We start from the raw sequence: 20,550 nt of genomic DNA, 5'->3' as shown, positions 1-20,550 counted from the left end.
TGGACTAACTCAATAACCCTGCATCCTTAAGTAGCCTAATGATTTACTCTGTCACTTCTTGAAATGTGCTTTCATTCAAAGAGAGATATCAAAAATAGTATCATCTTAGAGATGGTATTGAATTTTGAGGTTTCGGAACGAGTTTTGTTTTTCCTACCACACATTCAGCAGAGCCAGGATCCAGGAATGAGATCAGATGGTTTCCAAATTTCACTAGTCTCTATCACTTTTTACCCAGCCAGAACCTCTAGACCAGTGATTCTCAACCTTTTTCATTTCAAGGACCCTAATTTAGTCCACATTAGGGCCACGGACCTCCATTTGATGAGATTTTGTCTCTCAGATGCAAATCTGAGAATATTTTTATTGTTAGATATGATTTTGTCCAGAATCCCATGACAAAACAGTCATTCTTCTACATTCTCTAATTGTGTTAACTTCTTGTAAATTAAATAATGGTGAAGTTTAACAATTCATCAATTTGCTGGGGACCCCCTGGAACCCCCTCAAGGACCCCTGGTGGTCCCCGGACCCCACGTTGAGAACCACCACTCTAGACGATGATTGGTGCCCTGTCATAGTGGCTGGTAGGGTAGACGAACTCACCAGCCATAGCCAAAATGTGCCAGCAATTTCTACAGAAGGTAGATGGATGAGTGGATGGAAGAGGCTGTAAGGACAGAGTGAGGCCCAGATCGCTGCCTTATCCCAGGGATTGGCTAGCTTCTGCTGCCTCCCCATCACACACAGCAATGCAGAGTTAGAGGGAGAGAGAGAGAGAGAGAGTGGGTGAGAGATATCCAGAGAATGGTCCTGTGTGGCTGAATGGGTAGAGCATCGCACTAACACTACCAGAGTTTAGGTTTAGTTTGGAACGGCATGTGTATAATGGAACTGTGAGAGGCTCTTAGAGGAGTTTCCTCTGACAGATTTATATATGTAGCAGGCAGCTTGGGGCAAAAATGCCCTTGAAAGTTCATAAAATGCCCGTGAAATTAAAATTTAATTAATTAGCTAGGAGTTCTTGATTTTGCATTTCACCCTGCTCACATTTTCGTGTGAATGTGACTGAAGCGTGCAACCGAGCACGCAGCCTGGAGCAGAAGAAAATATTGGCAGCCAGCAGTAGAAGAAAATGCCAACCTCTCACAAACCACTGCATGAACAAAAACAGAAACAAAAAAAACAGCAATATTGTAAATACTCCAACAGTTGAGGGATGGAAGATGTACTTGTTGAGGACAGAGAGGGGAGAACGGCACCATCCTCTTTCATAATGCCTGCTATGAGTTTCCAGCAGTCGAAAAGAGGTTAAAACAAATCTTAGTGGAATAAATTGTTTATTCGCCAATATGCAAAGTAAATGTATTATTTTAGAGCTCAGTAAAATTGGCCCTGAAAAAGACCAAAGTGCTCCTATCAAACCAAAAGGGCAAAAAAAAGTTAATTTCTTACCTTGTTATGTAGATTCTCACCTTGCTTGTGATTCCTTGTGTTCACTCACCTTTTTTCAGCTTCATTAGCACATTGTTTTAGCATGTAGACCAGCTAGTGTCCAGAAAGTATAAAGTTCATAATTAGGATTTTATTTGCATGACTCACTGTGATACATGTTTCAGCACAGGGGCCAGAGAGCAGATTTAGCCAGGAGTGGCACCCTGGAGCTGCTAGGGGTTCAGTGCCTTGCTCAATGACACTTCAGCAGGGATGGAGACTGGCTGTCACCGAGGGGATCAAACCCGAGACATTCTGCTTACAGGACAATCTCTCAAAACTCTAGGCCGCTCTGCCTTGGCACCCAGGCGTCTAATTTTGGCTTCAGACTTTGTTCTGATTCGCCAGTTAATTGTGAACCAGACATGGAGTCTTAATTACATTTTAACCATTTACATTCTTATCCAGAATAACTTTTAGTGCGTGAGCAGGCAGAGGCTCAGTGTGATGTGTGTGATGCTCTATTAATCTGGAAAGGCTAAATTCTTCTTTTCACTTTCCCCTCGCAGGGACTCTTGCTCAAGGATAGTGTTGAAACGATGAGTTGATTGACAGAAAATTAATCTATTATAATTTTGATAATCGATTAATCGTTTTAGTCATGTATCAAGTAAAAATACCAAACATTTGCTGGTTACAACTTCACATATTCTAAGATTTGCTGCTTTTCTCTGTTTCACATAATTATTAAATTAATACTTTGAGGTTTTTTTTTGTTTGCTGGTCAGACTAAGTAAGACATTTTAAGCATCACTTTGGGCTCTGGGAACTTGTGATGGGAATTTGTCATATTTTTCATAATGATTGATTAATTGAAAAAAATGATCGCTAGATGAATCAATAATGAAAATAATCATTAGTTGCAGCCCTACTCAAGGACACTTCAGCAGGGTCCTTGGATGCTGACGAACGCAATGACTGTTGTGGAGATCAAACCTGTGACTTTGGTGTTATGGGTTGTGAATAGACCGCATTTCAATAATGGCTTCAGTAATTGGCCTGACACAGATGAACCCGTCCGCTGCCAGCCAGACAGCAGCATCCTCTCATCAGTATAGACTGACAGCAGCTGTTAGGTCTGTTTCACCACAGGCCGAGCTGGGCCTTCTCTACATAAAGACCCTTTTCTGTCAAGACGAGAGCTTCCACTTCACAGCAATGAATAGCTGCCCAGCTGCAGTTTGTTTATGCGTGTGTGTGTGTGTGTGTGTGTGTGTGTGTGTGTTAGTGTGTGTCTTTGTGTTTGTGTGTTTGTGTGTTTGTGCGTGTGCCTGGTGGGGGGGGGTGGGACATCTGATTGGTGTCTTTGTCCCAGCCTCCCTATCCTCCATGTGGCTCCTTGGGAAGGAACATGGCACCCCCACACCCTCCACCCTGAGGTCTAGCATCCTTTACTAAAACTACCAGAATCCCTTGTCTTATTGCCAAATCCAGGGTGGGAAAAAACCTCCAGAAATACTGGTCAATTTTGGCTACTCTACCAGCCTTGGCAGGTAACCAAACATTGGGAGCTTTTTAAAAAAAAAAAAAAAAATCTAGCTGGCTGGTAAAATAATGAAAGCAGTTGGTAGTTTTGTTGATGTAACAGCCTTTAAAGTTAGTTTCTTTCCTACCCTCAGGCTATCAGAGTTAGTTTTGTCAAAGCTTGGAGCAGCTGCTTAGTCTGCCTCTTGTCCCTAACTAAATTAAAGTTAGCCCAGATCTTAATGTTTGGGCTGCCTAAAAATCTGCTGTGAAACATTTATCATCCTTTGGCCCGGTAGACTCTATAGGCACTATTTTACCCACAATGCCTAGGTCTGCAGGTTCTTAGCAGATGTCAAGGTTAGGATTTGCCTCCGCCTAGAGGAGTGTTACCTTGGCACTGATCCTCACTAGTCAGTTAGCTGTTAATCTCTCTCAGCTGAATCTTCATTAAGACGCCATCACTGCTATGTGATTTTGGTAGCTGGAGATGAGGGACCTGCTTCCTTTCAAACTCAAACTGCTTCGAATAATCACCTACGTGTGCCCGGCTTAACATGAGCGGTATGGAAACATGACAGCAGGACGTCATCATCATATCCATCAAAGACAAAATGTCAGTGAGTGTGAAAGTCACTGCGGCAGCTTTGAATTTTGAAACTGAAAGCAATTGTTAGATAATGAATGGAAATGTCACAGATGGAAAATGTCATCCGTCACCCCCAAGTTAATATTCAGTGGATTTTTCTTAAGGAGCTGTTGTTCGTCAAACTGAAAACGCAGTGGTCGCACAGTGGAGAACAACAGGATGGCTTCTTCCTGCAAGCAACGGAATATCACTAGCATTGTGGCTATAGTTCCCCACCTACACCCTTACAAACTTACCAACCGTAGCCAAAATCTACCATGATTTTGGTGGTAGCTGGTGTTTTATATTCCACCCTGTTTGATAGAAGAACATAGATCAGCACTACTCTGTGAGGCTTGATGGATATGGGTCACAGACTCAGAGCTGTAATATACCAGTTCACAGGATCTGATGTAACCAGCACTTTTGGTATTAAATTACACAGAAACCAGAGGGGGGTGGGTGAGACTGTGTACGTCATTTGGGCTGTTTAATATTTGTTTTGTTGAATTGGACCCACAACACCTCACTGAAGACTCTATATTAAATTCTGGCACGCACAACACACTCTATAGCTGCTGTCAATACTGATTAGACCGACACTCACCTGCATTGATCAGAGGAGGATCTACATATCAGTGTCTCACACCCTGCCACCAGGTGATTGAAATGCGAAGCTGTGAGAGTATGTCAGTGTGACCTGTTCTGGTGATGATACACTGCTGTGTGCTGAGCTGATAAAACCAGGCTGGGAAAATTAACTGCCAGCTACCAGCGAAATGCTGGTAAATTGACAATATGTTTTTTTCTAGTTTATCTACTCTTATCAGACATTTTGACAGGCAACCAACCATCATCTAGAGGAATGTAGAAGGTGTTTTTCCACTCTAAAAATCATATTTGTCTTTTTGAAAACAGCTGGTGAATTTTGGGATGTCTCATTCATGGCTGACAGTTGATGTTAAAGTTAAGGCTAACCCTGGTCCCTGATGTTGTTTAATATCACGCAGCGGGGCTCTCTGGGAAATGCCAAACACTGCATGTGCATGGTGTGTTCTTGCATGAAACGTTTCATGTCTTGGAATCTCAAACGTCCTTGAATCTTGAGCCTTTTTGATGTTTTTCTTCCAGTCTTTGCTGTTGAGTAGTAATGTGGCCTAGTTTTATGTGAACATACAGCGTTTGATGCTTCCAGTTTTCTTTTGTAAAGCAGCCTCCTTTGGTCTAGAAGACAGTTTTTCAGTTGTTCAATAGGAAGTGCTAACCCTACTGTCTTTCTTCTTCTTGTGTCTCCTCTTCAGTAAGCATGTTTCTCAACACCCTGACGCCCAAGTTCTACGTGGCTCTGACGGGAACCTCCTCCCTCATATCAGGACTCATACTGGTAAGATGCTGTTTTTTACTTCAGCCTGGATTGGTACCAATATTGATGTTGTTGTTGGTTCTTAAGGATGCACCGATATATCTGCAGACTATCTGTATCAGCTGATATCAACTTTCAAAAGAAATATCAGTATTGGTCTTGCCGATATTTGGTTGATTGTGGAATTGGCATTTTTGTGACCTTTTTTTCTAGGAGCGTGTCACTTAATACAACTGTCAAATTAGCAACAGAATAAAATTAATATTGTCTTTTGTTTAAAAAACACTTCATTATCTTAAGATAGGCATGTCTGAAAAGCTTTACCTGTATTGCAACTGCATTCGTACAAAAATGGGTATCGGTATCGGCTGATATGGGTGGGAAAATATTGGCTATTGGTATCGGTCTCAAAAAACATCTGTACTAATATTGATGCTGATATCGATATTGAAATTGATTGATGTTAATATTGATTTTGGAGTCAATACTGATATTGACACTGATATTGATATCTTCTCTAAGAGTAAACACTGAGCCTGTCTAGTGCTTCTCTCTTACATAGTCGCTCTAGTGTGACAGGAGTAGGCTATTGCAAGTGCACTGTGGCTTGTTCTACTGTTGCACTCATTGTGTGTTCTGGATGGGAGCGTCAGCTAAATGACTACTTGACTTTCTCATTCATGATCTTAAAAAGAGAAAATCCATTTTCAGATGTGGCTACCTTGGTGAATTTATGAGCACAGGATGTCATTTGTTAGGAGTATAGTAACAGGTTCAGAGGTTAAAAAAACATGGAAGAGAAAGGAAATTCATATTATTTTTGTCTTCATAAGGCGAGGTGCATATACAGTATGTCATCATATATGCTCCTGGCATATCCCACCATGCAACACACAACAACCCAATGTTTGTATCCAGTGGTAGATGTTTGGGGGCTCTTTGGCTGTGGGACGGTAGTGACATCAATAGAGGTAAACATCTCTATGCACCAGTCCATCATACTATGAGTTAACAGTAGCTTAATTTGATTCCAACACCTAATTGTTAGAGAAGCGAACTTGTGACTATAAGGTTGTCGGTTCAGATCCCCTGACCTGCTAGGAATATCTAGGCAGGAGAAGTGAACGTGACAGGCTTTCCCCTCCCTCAGCAAGTACCACCTGCCCTTGAGCAAGGCACTTTCCCCCCCAGCTGCTCTGGTGGAGGCCAATAGTGCATGATTATAGTTGTACCGGGCAGCTCTAACCACTCCACTACACCGTTGCTGAGAATATGTTCTTGGTTGTCTTGCCTGCTTATGTAAGTATTCAAATAAAAATAGAATGACTAAAGATGTGACAAAAATCATCGAAGTGGGGAAGTAACGTAATGAAATTGTAAGTGAGCATGTTCCTACTTATGCAGATGTTTTATCTCTCTTTTAAGTTGTTCACAGAGACAGCCAACTGTGCAGCAGTGGTTGGTCTGCATTTTAAAATAGCTCCTCTCTTAATTAACTCACTCCATCTTCCCTGCGGGCTATTGGCCAATTTGCGTAGGCTGCTTAGATACGGCGATCAGTTTCACACATGTTCTATGATTAGATTGGGAAATGTGGAAGCCAATTGTTTTTGTAGGAGCGATACTGGTCATTTCTCTGTAGTTGGAATGGATATGTGTGTGTCCCAGTTACGTGGTTTTCCACTGAAGGGCACCAGGCGAGCCCCATCCAAAATTCGATATCACATCCTCCCTCAAGCAGAACCTGACACAATATAACAGCTTTGTCAGATGGTAGACTGTTCACCTCGTAAAACAGCACATCATGAATCAGGATGTTCGTCTCACAATCAACTTGGCTACTTTTGCCATGAATTGGATACCAGATTAGTGTTTTTTTTTAAACTTAATTTTGTACAAGGAAAGTTCATTGAGTACACATGCACACTCTTTTTCATCAAAACCCTGTTCCACATTCATACAGTTACAAGCTGCCCAGTGCAGCCAGTCTTCTGCTGTTGGCCACTAAATGGCTTCACCGGAGCTGCTGGGGGTGCCTTGCTCAAAGGCACCTCAGTGGTAGATGTTGAGGAAGGGGAGAGCATTTCTCATTCACTTTCTGTCCCAGTTTTCCCCCAGCCAGTCTGTGGATTCGAGCCAGCAACCTCACAAGCCCACATCTCTCACCTCCAGGCTACCATAGAATATAGACAGTAGGGATGGGACGATATATCAAAATTCAATGTATTGCAATACAAAAATGTGACAATACGTATCATGGGGCAGAAAAATGAATCGTGATATTTGCTCCATTTTATTCTGCTGTAGTAATAACAAGTGAGACGGCTTGACCATCACAATTTCACAAGCTCTCTATCAAAATTATATTATTTGCACTTTGTAATGGCATTTTTAAATTGTTGTTTACATTCTAGCGAGTAAATGCCATTGCTAGAAAGATATGTGGCTCAGAAATAAACATACTTCTAACATAAACTTTTATTTATCATATCGTATCGTGGTTGTATCGAATCGTATTGTGAGATAAGCATATCATCCCACCCCTAATAGAAAGTAATCATCTGATTGGCTAATTACAGAACAAATGATTTGTTATCGGTGAAACAGTTGAGGTGCTTTTTGAAGTGGAGAGACTGGACAGGCCTTGTGTGTGAAACTGGTGTGTGAGAATTTGTTAGACAAACGCTTAATGTTAGTGCTGCACAGACCCAGCACAGGGACGAGGCAGGCTGCAGATGTAGAGGTGAAGTTGATCAAGATGGAGGCCAGTGGCTCTCAGCCTTGTGTCACCGTGACCCGAGAGGCTGCAGGTTTTCATTCCAACCATTTACAGCTACACCCGAGGATTTTGCTGATTAGGTCCTCCTCTCTGGTTCAAGGTGCTAATCAAGTGAAATCAGCCACTGTAGTGATTGGCTGGAATGAAAACCTGCAGACCCTTGAGCCTCCATGGCACAAGTTTGATTACCACCGATCCAGACTGGGCTAATCAGTGGGTTAACCTGGTCCTCATTCTGATTTGAAACACAAAGATGTCTGAAAAGCAGGGTGGGAAATAGCCACCAGCACAGTGAAGACCCACTTACATCAATATACATAGTTTCCTGACAACTGACAGATGATGATGTAGTGATGTTAGAACTGTAGCAATAGCAATAATAGTGTAGTGTTTTTGTTTTACATTGTTCACATTGTTACATCGTTATGCTTTGGCAATACAAATGTGTGAATGTTGTCATGCCAATAAAGCATCATTGAATTGAATTGAATTGAATTGACAGTAGATGCCAATCAAAGAGCAGTATGTACAAAAGAGTGTTTGCAATCCATATTAGTCGGTGACGTACAAACCAAACCAAAGAGCATTGAACTAAACTCAGACAATCTGCTCTGTACTTTTCATCGAATGAATGTCACATGAAAAGTCTAAATTTCTCTCTTTTCTTTGTCTCTATCTCTTTCAGTATTTAATTTAATATGCCTTATTGGCATGAAAGGAACAGTACTGCCCAGAGTGTCTAAATACAATACTCTCACTGTCTCTCTACTCACTGTCTCTCTTTCTCTCTACTCACTCTCTCTCTCTCTCCTTCTCTCTCTCTCTCTCAGATATTTGAGTGGTGGTATTTCAGGAAGTATGGCACCTCCTTCATAGAGCAGGTGTCGGTGAGCCACCTGCGCCCCCTGCTGGGTGGAGTGGACAGCAGCTCCCCCAGCAACTCCAACACTAGTAATGGGGAGGCCGACTCCAATCGGCAAAGTGTGTCCGGTAAGAACTGTTGATATCATCATTATCATCGCCTACATGGAAACTCTGTACCATACTAGAAACTCGTAATATTTTTTCCAGAACTGGTACTCCATTTTGTTGTTTCACATCATATTCACTGTCACCAACATCTTTACACTTACCTATGTAAAAACTGGTAAAAAAAAATCACTTTCCAGGTGATTTAAAGTAATCATATGCTCTCAGCTAGCATACAAGAGCAGAGGGAGTTTAGTATCAGACAGATTTGTCCCACAGAAAATGATCTTTGTAGTTTCTTTTCCTCCTGTTCAATCAGGCACTATTTGATAGGAAAAAATCAAAAACAATTTTAAAAAAAGTAACATGGCATGTGGTAATTAAACTTCATTCTACTTCTGTCCTGAAACTGTCCCAGAATATAATTCCAGTCACTGCTTTTTTATCTTTTTGCTATTTTGTATGGCTGGCCCAAATGCCATTTTACAGACTGCGAAATACTTGTGATTTCTGAATGAACATTCAAATACTTGTTCTCAATAATAGGCAACATAATATTTAAAAAAAATGTTTCATAACTAGGCATTATGACCGAATCCTCGAAGCCTGAAATGCAGATAAATTCAGTGTTTCCTCTGGGATTTTTTTTTAGCAGTGGGGGGAAAGGGTTTTGTTGTACCTGGGTGATGCGCGCGCGTAGTATGCCGGCAGTCAGAGTGAATATCAATAGGTAATTAAAAAATATGAAATAAAGTGACACTTGACTGCAAAACAAACTTTAAAACATACTCCACTCTCCTCACTTTCTGCCCTCTCCTGCTTCACACACTTCACTACACACTGCCTGTCTACTTGTCTAATAAGGTTACATTTGAGAATGAGTAACGTTAGATAATTCTCTCACATCACAAATATTTGATCACGGAACCAGTAAGAACATTAAAATATTGTAGTAGCCACCACTGACGTTACATATTTTAGAACCAGAAGGCATTTCTTTCCCTTCAAAACTTCGGGGCATAGCTAAGAACCTTGAGCCCCTCCCTAGCTAAAGTAACGTTACCTGACTATCTCCCTCATCGACATCAGGCATCTTTCTCTTCTTGGAGAAATATTTTAACAAACTCATCTGAAAATGCAATCAGGAATATTTTAATACATAGCTTATATAAACATCGTTGGCAATTATTTTACCGACGTTTATACCTTTCCCTCTCTCTTCTTTCTTTTTCTTTTCTTTCTCTCTCTCCCTCTCGCCTCGGCCGGGCGGCGCCACTTTCTGTATCCGTCGTTTCAAATTAAAAGCCCTCTGGAGAGTCGTGTAATTGCGACTTCATGGCATTTCATAAAATTCTGAAGCAGCGGCGGCAATAATTTTGCAGCGGCAATGTATATAACGGAAACTCTGAAATTATTGCAGTTAAAAGTACATTTGAATCCAGAATTTTTCACTTTGAATGTCAACCTAACAACCGAATTGTCGAATAGTCAGGGCCAGACCTAGTATTTTGGCATCCAGGGATGTTGGGACGCTGTTATTTTGGAACCCTAAACATTATCTTCACCACGGTCGCCACAATGGTCGTCATCATCATCACCATCACCCTCTATTCAGCTAACTGCCGCACAGCGCTGCTTCAGAGAGTCCCTGCTCACTTTGGCTTCTCCAGCACAGTTCTGGTTGTGTTGCAGGTCAAGGTCTCAGTAATACAGAACACTTCAGTTTGGTTCTGCTGTGTTAACTCCAACAAAGAAAAAGAAAAGAACTAAATGGCAAAAGTGTTGTAAATGTCAGAGCAATTTGTCACCTGCACCGAGACGAGTCCCACCGGCCCGGCTGGGAGGCAACGACAGGAACTTGAGCTTGATTTTAATGTGTAGTTTTCAGACGGGCATTTAGACTTGTTTTTACTTACAAGTATTTTTGTTAAATTATAGCCAATGTTCAGAGCAATTTTCTCCACTCACATGCTCAAAACGTGTTTGCAGCTATAGGAAATGTTTGTTAACATATAGTACATATTCCTGTTGGTAGAGGCTTTTATCCACAGAACAGAACAGAACAGAACAGAACAGAACAGAACAGAACAGAACAGAACAGAACAGAACAGAACAGAACAGAACAGAACAGAACAGAACAGAACAGAACAGAACAGAACAGAACAGAACAGACATTTTCAGCATAGGTAGGTCTGGAAACTCTGAACCCTGTTCCTGGCTGTTTAGTTTATTAGGATCCCCATTAGCCACAGCATTGCAGCAGGTATTCTTCCTGGGGTCCACAAAACAGACTTTACATAGTGACAATGCAACCATTACACTTACATCCTAACACATAACATTACAAAATAAACAGGACAAAGACTAGAACACACACACAGACAAGACGAGCTCCTGATAATTCAATAATCAGAATATATGAAATAGTCAGTTTCACTCCAGTGTCCCAAAACGCAGTGGGAGTGCCATGCTCTACCCATTGAGTTACACAGGGAATCGAACCCCCAACCCTGGCAGTGTTAATGCCTTGCTCACGGCCCAGTGGTGCAGATCTAGGAAATGTCAGTCTGTCCTTTTCTCTGGCTGTTCAGGAATATTCTCCACATTCATTTTGAGCGAGCTCTGCCCGGCGGCTCCTTGGCTTCCATCCTCCCATCAGTGACGCCTTGATCACACTTAATCCGTTGAATGTGTTGCTGCTCCCCCATGGAAATTCATTCACTTCAAATGAGAAAATCTGTGTTACCGCTGCATCAATCCTTTGGTTCCATTGCAGATGTTACATGGGAAGATTTATCCTGCTTATGCATCAATAATGCAAGCATCAACTGAACCAAATGTGTTAGCCTGCTTTTTTACAAGCAGTTTTTGTGCTGAAAACATTTCATCACCGAATAAAAGTTGCAATGAAAATTAAAGTTTGAACAGTAATAATCAATAACCTTACCTAATCTGTTTCTTCCTGGTGATCCTGGTGCTGAACTCTGTCAGATGGAGGCATGACGCAGCCGTGTCTGCATTTGTTTTCAGCCAAACACTTTGAATTAAATGGGATTATGCTTGCTGTGTTAAATCAACAAGCTGTGATCGAGAAAAGAAAGGCTTTCTAATTATTTTTGCTGTAGTAATCCCCACTTTTCTGGCTAATAATCTACTCTGTGTAAATCCCTCCATTGAAGCCGGAGATGCAGGGTGTGGTGTATTCTGTTTTTTGTTGTTACGGAGGAAGTCGAAGGCAGACGGTCTCAAGTAAAGTCATTCAAATGACACTCGATTGATTAGTCATGGGTCTGTACTCTGATTGAAAGAATGTTGTAGTATAAACTCTTGTTATCTAGGGATTTCCATCCTAATCTAAGCAGCACCTCGCCTGACATCTGCGCAGCAACTACGCAACAGTGAATCGGTTAATTCCTCAGATGCATGACAGGAACAGTCATCTGTAAATTTTCCACCGTGTACAAAAATAGACTAAACAATTTAAAAGTTCTGCTGTCAAGGCCAGCATACAGTATGTGTGAGAGACTAGCCTTGAATGAATGTCAGCTGGATGTGCAGGAACCTCTCGCCAACAACGCCGGCTTGTTTTTCTTGCCGTTTCCAACAGAGAGGAGGTGCTGCTGCATGTTCCTGACAGTTTTCACTGTCTCATAGCAACACCGGGAGCCAAGCCCAGCACTTACTAGGGTTCACAAAATGTACTTATTGTAAGTCGCTTTGGACAAAACCGTCTGCTAAATGACATAATGTAATGTAAATGTTGGACCGATATTTATTTAAAAAATCATCCAGTCAGTGTCATCCATTTCCGATATGACGGATATGATTCAGTTTGTTTGATTACATATTTATTGTGTAATTGATCAACATTAGAATGGTTATCTACAGCAGTGATTCTCAACCTTTTTCATATCAAGGACCCCTAATTTACTCCACATTAGAACCACAGACCCCCATTTGTTTAGATTTTTTCTCTTGGACCCAAATCTGAGAATATTTTTATTGTCAGATATGATTTTGTCCAGAATCCTATGACTCTCTATATTGTAGACAAAGAGATAACAGTAAAACTATGACCAAAATAGTCATCCCTCTACATTCTCTAATTGAGTTAACTTCTTGTAAAATAAATAATGCTGAAGTTTAACAATTCATCAATTTGCTGGGGACCCCCTGGAACCCCCCTCAAGGACCCCTGGTGATCCCCGGACCCCACGTTGAGAACCACTGATCTACAGGAAGCCTTTAACGTGAATTGACTCTAAAGAGACATTTTGATTGTATTCTACAAAAGTATGCATCATTAACTTCAATTTCCACTTCAAAATCATCATCCTGGGTTTCACTGGAGAGTTTTAGTGTCCTGTGGCCAAAATGCTTTTCCACCCTGTGAGGAATGCAATTCTTAATCCTAATCCAAATTTTATGATGCTAAATTTCAGCAGAAGATGTTGACTATTGGCAGCTTCAATCCAGAAATATTGGTATTGGTATCAACCTTGGTAAAAACCTGTATTGTTCGAACCCTGCATCCCACATTCATCTGTTTAGCGCTGCTAGCCAGAACAGAGGCTCATTGCTTTTTCCTGGACGTGATGGAGAGCGTCGGTAGAGGAGCGTTGGGCTGCTGAGGAGTTTGAAGCCATTTTCCCTCACAGCTCCGGCCTCAAAGCGGCCGACGTGCCAGGCAGGCAGGCAGGCTGGATGGATGGATGGCAGGATGCACGCCGGAGCCCCTTTGAAGCGCTGTGAGGAGGCTCAGTGTCGACTTTGCCCTTGACACTCATCACCAGTGTTGTTCTCTCTCTCTCTCTCTCTGTCTCCCTCCTGCAGAATGTAAAGTATGGCGAAATCCGCTGAATTTATTTCGTGGAGCTGAATATAATCGGTGAGTGACGGCAGCTGAGCTACCTGCATCTAAAAACCCCCTCCGCTGGGCTGGGGCTTCAGAGTTTGCCTTGAGGAATAACTTCTCTCTCTCTCTCTCTCTCTCGCTCCTTCTCTTTTGTTTTCTCTTGTCTGCCTTTCTCTCTCTCTCTCCTGCTGTCTTTCATTTTCTTCTCTCCCTCTCTGATCTGCTCATCTTCCCTCTTGCTCCCTCTTCTCCTTTGTTTTCTCTCGTCTTTGCCTTTCTCCGTTTTCTCCCTCTTGATTTACTCTTTTTTTTTGCTCTTCTGCTTCTCTGTTTGTCTTCCTTTTCACTCTCTTTGATCTGCTCTCTCTTTCCCTTTCTTCCTCTTTTTTCCTCTCTCGTCTCTCACTTCTTTCTGTCATCTACTGTGTGTCTTTCTCTACTAAGGTGTCTTTCTCCTCTTTCCTTCTCTGATCTACTCATTTTCTCTCTCCTCTTTGTCTCTCTTTTCTGTCATGTCTGTCTATCTTCTCTCATGTCTCTATTTTGTCCTCTTTCCCTCTCCCTCTGATCTACTCTTTCATCCATCTCATTGTGATCTTTCGCTTTTCTGATCTACTCATTTTCAGCTTTCTCCTAATCTTGTCTTTTTTTCTCTTCAGTCTTCTATCTTTATCATCTACTCTGGTTTGCTGTCTATCTCCTCTTTCTCTCTTACTATTTTCTGTTTCCTTCTGTTTTCTCTAGCCTGTCTTTCTCTGTTCTCTCCATCATCTACTGTTTTGCTCTCTCTCTCCTCCTCTTCTTATTTCTCTCTATTTTTCCCAGTTCTCCTGTCTCTGTCTCTCTCTCCCTACCCATCAGCCCCCTTGGCCTCTCCTGTTGATCTCCATCTAATCCCCTAGTCACACAATTTAATTCAGTTTAGTTCCATTTCAATTCAGTTTTGTTCAGTTCATTCTAGTCCGGTCCCAGGGTATCGGATGCAAATATTTAAAAATTCTGCATAAATTTAAGAAGTATTATAATGTGTTAAATACAGTTATTAGAGATCTTATTTTTACACCATGTAATGACAGGTTTCTTTGTCCACTTTTAAATTAGTACAGAACAGGGTTAGTAGCACAGTATGCATCCTATCTGATTTACTAAACAGAATTAGACTTCATGTCCCTTAATTAATTCCCTGGTGTCCTTATTCTGCTCATAGTTTCACAACTTTAATTAGCTGTGTTCAGTCAGAAATAGGCTGGTTTTGTCAGCTTTTCTTTATTTTGGTTGTTAAATTGGTCTTTGATTCAATTCCAGGCAGCATTAAAAAAAAAAAAAAGTCTTAAAAAAGTCTTAAATTTGGTTTTCTGAAGCCTGCAGTTACTCTGAACCCCACTTTAGTTTTATTGACTTTATTACAGTTCAGTTTATTATAGTTCAGTTCAGATCAGTCCAGTTCCCTTCAGTTTATTACAGTTCACTTTAGTTCAGTTTCAGTTAAGTTTCATTCACGTCAGTTTATTCCCGTTGTAGTTCAATCCAGTTCAGTTTCAGTTCAGTTGAATATAGTTCAGACCAGATCAGTTCAGTTTATTCCACTCCTGTTCACTTCAGTTCATTACAGTTCAGTGTCGTTCAATCCAGATAATTTCAGCTCAGTTCTGTTTCAGCTCAGTTCACTTCACTTCAGCTTTATTGGAATGACGATCAAATATCAATTTCACATTATATCACAATGTAGAGCGATCACATCAAACACACACAGAGCGGTGATTAGGCTTCTAACTTTGGTGTCACCAGCAGTAATTGATTCCAATACTGATTAGTGATCAAAAACTGGATATTTGGCATTAAGTCAGTACAACTCTTTGACCCTATTACTGTTAAACCAATAACCAAATAAAATATATCTCTCTGTCTTAATCTCCCTCTCTATTCGTTCATCTTTTTCTCTTTTTTGGTTTCTTTCTCTTTTTGCTCCCTGCTGTTTCTTTCCTTCTCTTCTCATGCAGTACTTGGTTTGTTTTCCATTTTCATCTTTATAGGGTAGGTCAAATATGAATATGTCTCATTTTGTATGTGTGTGTGTGTGTGTGTGTGTGTGTGTGTGTGTGTGTGCAGGTATACGTGGGTGACAGGCAGAGAGCCGCTGACGTACTACGACATGAACCTGTCAGCGCAAGACCACCAGACCTTCTTCACCTGCGACTCAGACCACCTCCGCCCTGCAGACGCCAGTGAGGACACACACACACACACACACACACACACACACAGACTCATAAATACTCTCACACAGATACAGATATACACTCATACACACACACATACATTTTGATTCATGTGCACAGGTGGTAAGATGACCCCTCTGACCTCTTAAATGTGGTGTGTGTGTGTGTGTGTGTGTGTGTTGCCAGTCATGCAGAAGGCGTGGAGAGAGAGGAACCCACAGGCTCGTATCTCTGCTGCACATGAAGCTCTGGAGCTGGAAGAGTGAGTTCACAATCTCTCTCTCTCTCTCTCTACTTTAGTACAACTACTGCTGTCTATTGTTTTATAAATGTTAGAGATAGAAATGGGCAATTTACAGTTTCCACTGTTGTTTAAAATAGTCAAGATGTTGATATAAGATGCCAGAAGTGTAATCAAAATAATTTTAATCCAGGCTGATGATGGTGATACAATATAATAATCCTGATCACAATATTTAGCAAAACAATCAGACAGCCCTAGGAGCACATGACCTCCTAAATTGGAAAATCAACAGGTATAGAATTGAAAGTGCCCAACGATATTTAATTTTATTTTTTAAAGCCTTGATTCATCCAGGAAAGACTGACTGAGCTCCATACTCTCTTCCATCAACACCCTGCTTTACATTCATACAGCTGTACACAGTCACACCTGGCAGGAGCATTTCTCAGTTTGGGATCCAGATCATCTTGCAGCTCCCGTCTCCTGCCACCAAATCAAACATGTGCTTCCTCTTTTACTTGAAACTTCGAAAAATCGACACCACTGGTCCGACTTTGACAAAACTTGGAGCAAACTTGATGCATTTTGACACCGTGTTCTGGTGTTTAAAAAAAACAAAACACAGATTGGCCTGACAGGGGCGCTGTAATTAAAGCAATATTCCACTAAGTTTTAACATGGGGGTTATTTGGCACTTGATCGCATTGATAGCATTCCGATTTTTACTTCCCATCCCACTACTATAATTGGAGAGCGGTTTGTGTGTCCCACCATGGAGGAGAGGAGACAAGGAGAGGAGAGGAGAGGAGAGCAGAGGAGAGGAGACAAGGAGAGGAGAGAGGAGAGAGGAGAGGAGAGAGGAGAGGAGACGAGGAGACAAGGAGAGGAGGAGAGGAGAGGAGACGAGGAGAGGAGAGAGGAGAGGAGACGAGGAGACAAGGAGAGGAGGAGAGGAGAGGAGACGAGGAGACAAGGAGAGGAGAGGAGGAGAGAGGGGAGAGGAGAGGAAGAGAGGAGACAAGGAGAGGAGGAGAGGAGAGGAGACAAGGACAGGAGAGGAGAGGGGAGGGGAGGAGAGAGGAGAGGAGACGAGGAGAGGAGAAGAGGAGGAGAGAAGACAAGGAGAGCAGAGGAGGAGGTTATAAATTCTAGTTAATTTGAATGGGGCCACGAAAATAGCCTGAAAACTTCCATTCTCGTCCAGCTGCATCCGATCTTGGTGAGTAGTTTATATTTTGGTTTTCATTGTGTTCAAGTGCCAAATAACCCCCACCATGTTAGAACTAAGTGGAATATCGCTTTAAAATTTCAAACTTTGAAACTTTGAAAGGCCAAACTGCCGCACCACCGGTCCGACTTGGAACGATGACGCACCTCGTTACCGACTGGCCCGAGGGGGGCGGGCGATGTGTTTACTTGTTTTCAAGGTAGCATGGATTTATTTTTAGGGAGCCTCTGCGCAGTAGAAGTGTGGGAGGGTTAGACGATGCTCTCAGCGCTCAGCAAAGCCGTGACAGCAGCTCCGCTCAGAGGGAGACGCCTTTGATCAGCGCTCTGTCAGCCGCTGCTGAAGAATACATGAGCTTTAAAAGAGGCTTTACTGAGCACACACACACACACACACACGCACACACACACACACACACACACACACACAAACACACACACACACTCTGCAGTGCAGACTGTAAAGTGAGATAATAAATGAGTGAATGAAACAGGAGAATACGAGAATGAAAGTTTGAGGGAAACGGAAAAAGTTCAGTAAAGATTAATAAAAGATCCACTTTCAAAATACGAGCAGTAAACAATATATAACCGTATAGTAACCGCAGATGCTCTCTCCTCTCCTCTTTTCTTGTCCTCACCTCCTCTTTCCTCCCCTCTTTTCCTATTCTCTCGGCTTCTTTCCTCTCCTCCACTCCTCTCTTTCCTTCTATCCTTTCCTCACCTCTTTTCTCACCCCATCTTCCTTTCGTCTCCTTCCCTCCTTTCTCTCTTCTCATCTTTTCTTACTGTCATCGCCTCCTTTCCTCCCTTGTTTTCCTATTCTCTCAACCTCTTCTGTCCTTTCCTTTCTTCTTCTCCTCTTCTCCTTTCCTCACCTCTCTTCTATCTTCTCCCCTCTTTCTCTTTTCCTCTTTTCTTACTGTCATCGCCTGTTTTCCTATTCTCTCAACCTCTTTTCTCCTCTCCTTTCTTCTTCTCCTCCTCCTCCCCTCTTTTCCTACCCCTTGCTCCTCTCTTCCTCTGCCTCTCCCCCCCCCCCCCCCCTCCTCCTCCTCTCCTCCAGTTGTGCGACAGCGTACATCCTGCTGGCGGAGGAGGAGGCCACCACCATCATGGAGGCTGAGCGTTTGTTTAAACAGGCGCTGAAGGCCGGAGAGAGCTGCTACCGCCGCAGCCAGCAGCTCCAGCACCACGGTACACAGTATGAAGCCCAGCACAGTGAGTACACACACACACACACACACACACACACACACACACACACACACACACACACGCACGCACACGCTAAGAACACTTCACCATGTCAACAATAAAATAAAATAGCCTCAGCCTCCCATACACTCACATCCAAGGTAGAGTCGCTCTTGTTGTCTTTGTTGAACACACACTTCCCAAACACTTGAGCCAAACCTTCACCCCACACACACACACACGTATAGACACACACATAATGACACTTACAGACACAAAAAGACATGAAAACACATAAACATACACTCATGAAGGTACACACACAGGCACACACATAACACCATGTACAGACACAAAAAGACAAAACATACACACTATAAAATACATGCACACACAAACATACACACATTAAGACATACACACACAGACACACACACACACACACACACTGTACTGACTGTACAGTAGGTCAACACTGAACATTTCAGATGATGCAGTCACCCTTTGGGCCAACTGGTAACAAGTTACACAAAAAGCTCAAATTTAAATTTTCAAGTCTGTTATGGAGCAAATACATTTTCTAGGTCCCTTTGCTCTGTCTGGTAGTCTTTTCTTTTTTGAGACATTTGTGGTACACCAGATTGGCTGATTGTACAAATGATGCAGGCACCCTTTGGGCCAATCAGTAAATAGATGAAAAAAGGGAAAAACTGTTTCAAGAAACTCCAAATGGTGTAAAATTGAATATGGTGTACACTGATGGTCCTGGAGGCAAATTTGTTAAGCGAAGTTAGCTGGATATGTGTCTCTTTAAGTGGGATATGACTGATTGTTTTCACCTGTGACTATAGCGCCCCCCTTGGGCCAATGAGGGTAATTTTTAAAATGCCAGATTGAAGTAGGCAAATCTATCAATGATCAGAAGTCTGAGATATGGAGTATGACACACAGACAGACAGAGACTGATCCATAGTCTGAGCAATTTCATGGGGGGCAACAATTGTGGCTAGATGGCACGTGATTTGTATGTGTCAATTCATACCCTGTTTTGTGTGTGTGTGTGTGTGTGTGTGTGTGTGTGTGTCCACCAGGAAGGGACACCAACGTCTTGGTGTACATAAAGAGGAGACTGGCCATGTGCTCCAGAAAGCTCGGCCGCACACGAGAAGCAGTTAAAATGATGAGAGACGTAAGTACACAGCATGCCAGCAGAACACACACACACACACACACACACACACACACACACACACACACACACACACACACACACACACACACACACACCTGTTACATACTCTAAAAATTCTAGCATGCTAATTTTTGTCTGGTTCTCTCTCTCTCTCTCCCCCTCTCTCTCTTCATCTACTCTGGTTTGCTGTCTATCTCCTCTTTCTCTCTTATTATATTCTCCTTTTCCTTCTGTTTTCTCTAGCCTGTCTATTCTCTCCATCATTATCTACTGTTTTGCTCTCTCTCTCCTCTTCCCCTCTCTGATCTCTTTAATTCTCCTTTGGAACCAGCCTCCTGCTGTTCCTCCTGTTTTGTCCTCATCTTCTTGTTTACATCTCTCTCTTGTTCCCAGTTCTCCTGTCCCCCCTCTTTCTCTCTCTCTCTCCCTCTCGCTCTCTCACTCACTCACTCACACACACACACACTTTTTTCAAACCCACTGACTTTCCTAAAGCTGATATAATATTGTGCATGTACTTCATCAGGATTAAGAAAATTGGGACAAATTTTTACCATTGACACTTGTACATCTGCAATCAACCAACCAATCAGTCAATATATATATAATATAGCACATTTCATACATAACAATGCATTTCACTTCACATAGAGTAAAAGAAAATCCAATTTAAAATAAAAATAAATAGATAAAAGAAAAATAACAGGGCAAAAAGTAAAGTCTAGGTTTGTCTTGAGCTTTTTAAACAAAGCTCAAGCTCTGTGACAATATGAACTGTGTTTCATATAAATGTTTCATGGGCCTCAGGGTCGAGTAAAACTGTGACATTCACTCAAATTTCCAGGTTTTAACTGGACAGTAGAGATTTTCTGTGTATAAACAGTTTTCTTGCTCCTAGATGCATTTATTAAACAGTGAG

The 20,550-nt window shown here is 42.0% G+C and overlaps 1 protein-coding gene across 1 annotated transcript; it reads left to right on the top strand.

Annotated features, from left to right (window-relative positions):
- Window positions 1-4,886: 4,886 nt before the first annotated feature.
- LOC139667852 (suppressor of tumorigenicity 7 protein homolog) lies at window positions 4,887-19,628 on the top strand (the record flags this gene model as incomplete). Its single annotated transcript, XM_071547326.1, has 7 exons — window positions 4,887-4,970; window positions 8,559-8,718; window positions 13,531-13,585; window positions 15,662-15,777; window positions 15,958-16,033; window positions 18,309-18,463; window positions 19,531-19,628. Coding segments are annotated over exons 1-7 (738 nt in total), but the record flags the coding sequence as incomplete, so codon positions are not given.
- Window positions 19,629-20,550: the final 922 nt, after the last annotated feature.

This window comes from Centroberyx affinis, unplaced genomic scaffold (genome assembly GCF_046629955.1).
Source record: "Centroberyx affinis isolate AG114_WGS23_722 - 3 ecotype Tasmania unplaced genomic scaffold, CSIRO-AGI_Caff_v1 ptg005818l_1, whole genome shotgun sequence".
NCBI classification, from domain to species: domain Eukaryota; kingdom Metazoa; phylum Chordata; class Actinopteri; order Beryciformes; family Berycidae; genus Centroberyx; species Centroberyx affinis.
The sequence above is the reverse complement of the archived record's forward strand: the minus strand, read 5'-3'. Positions and strand labels throughout refer to the sequence as shown.